Below are 3,670 nucleotides of genomic sequence, written 5' to 3'. Positions count from 1 at the left end.
GTTGCATTGGAACTAAGGGCGCCCATAGACCCCATTTCCCCCATCGCCATTTTTATTATCAACAACCGCCCTACGGATTCCACAAAACCGGGAATTGACGAAAGCCAGAACCGCGTTTTTCCCTTTCTTTTTAACAAGGACCACGCGCGCTTTTTCAGTTCACCTTATTCTTTCACACTTAATAGGCGCGTGGATACAAGTGCGTGTGACAGGGGATGCTATTGAGTGTGTTAGGAGCTTGTGCCATTATGTGGCGATTCGTCAGCAAGGCAAGAATCTGAAACTCGTCTGCCTCACCTCTTGTACTGCATATGCCTTTAGTTTCTGTATCTTAACCTTACATTTGTCATTTATTTACATTTTATGCCCTTTTCTTTTTTATGTAAAGCTCTTTTAAAAAAAGGTTTATCCATGGCCCCCTTTATCCTTCCCTTCTTTTATTTTCTCAGGCTCCATTAGCTAGGAAATAAAACTAACTGTGGTGGGATTAAGTAATATTAATTATTACAGAGTTGAGATTTAGTATATATTGTTTGAAAGCCAGGTGAATAAAGAGAGAAATGATCATTATTAAATACATTTTTCCATTTTTTATTACGTTAAAATTTATTCCTTAATTGGGCATTAAGTTCTTTTGAAACTTCAATAGTTGTAAAATTCTAAAAGAAAATAGCCCTAAATTACTTGCCCTTCATTCAATTTCTTTAAGGATTATTATAATAAATCTTGATTCTTGAGTCACATTGAAGAAATATTAATAATAATTCAAAATAAAAATAGGGATAAAAAGTAAATATATCACTACAATTGTGAATAAACTTCAGATTTATTATATTTTTTAACTGGTGAAATTTACAATCATTTAATTTTGAAGTAAATTTAAAATTTAAAAGAAATAATGGATAGAAAATTTTATTAGAAATTTAGGTATTTTTGATAAATTATAAAATCATATTATTTAGAATATAAATGTAAAATTAACAAAATAAATGGGCAAACATGGAAGCACAGGAAAGAAGATAAAGAAGCAAATGAAGATTCAACCATTATTGTTTGCCAACTTGCCTAAAACCCACAAAAGTCGGTCAATCACCTGTTTGTTTGGAAACCACTGCACCACCCGCCCCACTTTTTTCAACGAAACAATCCCACGTCCCCCACTCCATTTAAATAACCTTCTCTTTTCTTTATTTCTAAGTTTCAATCAAACACTAATTCGGTTATAATACACTTCCATCTTCCAACCAAATTAATCTTTCTTAACATATACATTCATGCGGATGAGTTGCAACGGTTGTCGAGTCCTTCGCAAAGGCTGTACTGAAAGCTGCACTATAAGACCTTGTCTCCAATGGATTCCTAGCGCTCAATCCCAAGCCAATGCCACCCTTTTCCTTGCTAAATTCTACGGCCGTGCTGGTCTTATTAATCTTATTTGTGCTGGCCCTCAGAATCTCCGTCCTGGTATTCTTCTATCTAATCTAAAAAGATGTTTTTTTTTCTGTTTTTATCAAAGGCAAAATGGTTAAATGTCCTTTTTTGGGTAGCAGGAGTTTTTAAATCATTGCTATACGAAGCATGCGGTCGGATAGTGGACCCAGTTCATGGTTCGGTCGGGTTGATGTGCTCCGGGAACTGGCATCTGTGTGAAGCAGCCGTCGACGCGGTTTTAAACGGGGCGCCGATTAAACAAGTTCCTTCTGAATTGTCGGCTACCAAGTGCCCGCCGCTTAAATCCTCCTTTGACATTCGACACGTTTCAAAAGACAAGAAATCCAATGATGGGCTTCGCAAAGTTAAGTCCCGGGGAAGGTTCAAGCGGTCGGCTTCAAAACCGAAGCCGAAGCTGGAGGAGGTTGTTTTTGAACCGGTGAGTAAGGGAGGAGATAGTTGGGAAGGTGACTGCTTATCGGTGGAGACGGTGGAGGGTTCGTTGGCTAAGGGTGACGAGTTAGGCGATGGGAGTGATTTGGAGTTGGAGTTGACATTAGGGTTGGAACCCAGGACAAAGAACAGAGGGAATAATATCAACGGCCGCGGTGATGCCACGTGTGGAGGCCGAGTAGAGGGTTTATGTTAGGTTTTTGGCATTTATAGGAAATATTAGAGTTAGAGAGTTAGATTTGTGGTAAATAGCTTGAAGAGGAAAAGTGTTAAAAAGTTATACAAGTTTGTTTTTGTTTGTGAGTAAGAAAAAATATAGAAGTCATATAAGTCGTTTATTTGTTACAACTGGCACATACCAATCAATTACTATCGCCCGTATGTTAGAAGCAAATAATTTTTGTAGTTCAAACTCACTACGCTGTGAATCATTTTATGTTCGTAACAGGTTTTTATTTTTTAAATTAAAATTAAATTAAAACCTATATCGTTTTCAAATAATAAAGTATAAAAAATCATATAAATTTAAGTTGGAACTAGACAATATTTTTATTATTAATTATAGTTATCATTAAAAATAATTTATTAATATTATTATCTCATAATAATAAAAGTAATATTAATTAAATATTAATTAATTAATTAATTTATGATATCTTTGAATATATATAAATAAATTAAATAAATCCCAACGCGAAAAATAAAATCATTGAATATATACAGCTAAATTAAAAATAATAAAATCCAAGTTTTTTTTAATTAAATAGATAGAATTTCTATATATAAATATGGGCTGAATTATAAGAATATGAGGGGAAAAATTTATTTGAGAAACTACACTAATTTTTTAAAAATTTACTGAACTACACTATTTTTGGAGATAGAACGAAAGACATGCCCTATGTGTTTTCACTTTGGTAAAAAAATTTTATACTTTTCTTGCAGTTGAAAATTAAGAGTTTGTTGATTTATTTTTGTCCGTGTTTAAAATAGACATAGTTATAGTTTTAAGGTATGTTTGAATTTACGGTGGTGTCGTGGAGCTAGGTGACATAGAGATTTCATCTGCCATGTGAGTATAGAGTCATCACCCTAGAAGCCGGATCGCATTGTAACTCAAGTTCCTAGTTGGCAGTGATTATACGGTATGGGGTTGAAGTGTAACTAGGGCTTCAAGTTTACAAAGGTTATGCTATCAAGGGATGGAGCATAAATAGGGCTGTAGTTGACAGTGGTTATGCGGGCACGACAACGAGTTCTTTTTATTAGAAGATGATACTTTATAAAACTCAAGCATAAACACAATGAAGAAAAACATAGTAAAACTTCAGTATAATCAAGTAGTGCGTCTTATACATCATCACTGAAGGCAGTGACCCCGTTATTATAACATGTGACAGAATTGGAGTGTAACAGGTTATATTGACAATGTCACCGCCTTCAGTAGATATGAACAACACAAATTACTTGAATATACTGGAAGGCCCCTTGCATTTTCCTTCATCGTGCTTATGTTTGAGTTTTATGAAGCATGCTCCTCTAATGAGGAAAAACTCGTTGTCGTGCCCACATTATCACTGTTAATTACGACCCCAACTATGCTTCATCCTTTGACAACATAACCTTTGTAAACTTGAAGCCTTAGTTACACTTCAATTCGAGACAGTATAATCACCGTCAACTTGGATCTCGAGTTACAAAGCGATCCCGATTTCTCAAGTGATGGCTCCATACTCACACGGTAGGTAAAATTTGTAAGTTACCAAGCTTCATGACATCACCGTGA

At 35.0% G+C, this 3,670-nt stretch overlaps 1 protein-coding gene across 2 annotated transcripts; it reads left to right on the top strand.

Moving 5' to 3' along the window:
- Positions 1–1,098: 1,098 nt before the first annotated feature.
- Positions 1,099–2,229, top strand: LOC107895897 (LOB domain-containing protein 40). Of its 2 annotated transcripts, none has more exons than XM_041077750.1 (2): positions 1,099–1,464; positions 1,548–2,229. In XM_041077750.1, the coding sequence occupies exons 1-2, from the start codon at positions 1,275–1,277 to the stop codon at positions 2,078–2,080; spliced, it is 723 nt and encodes a 240-aa protein (XP_040933684.1). In that variant the 5' UTR covers positions 1,099–1,274; the 3' UTR covers positions 2,081–2,229. The 2 variants fall into 2 exon arrangements, with proteins under 2 accessions (XP_040933684.1, XP_016676599.2); XM_016821110.2 differs by having other exon boundaries at positions 1,101–1,464; positions 1,551–2,229.
- The last annotated feature ends 1,441 nt before the right edge of the window (positions 2,230–3,670 follow it).

The sequence above is a fragment of the Gossypium hirsutum genome, chromosome A09 (assembly GCF_007990345.1).
Source record: "Gossypium hirsutum isolate 1008001.06 chromosome A09, Gossypium_hirsutum_v2.1, whole genome shotgun sequence".
In the NCBI taxonomy this organism is placed as follows: domain Eukaryota; kingdom Viridiplantae; phylum Streptophyta; class Magnoliopsida; order Malvales; family Malvaceae; genus Gossypium; species Gossypium hirsutum.
The sequence above is the reverse complement of the archived record's forward strand: the minus strand, read 5'-3'. Positions and strand labels throughout refer to the sequence as shown.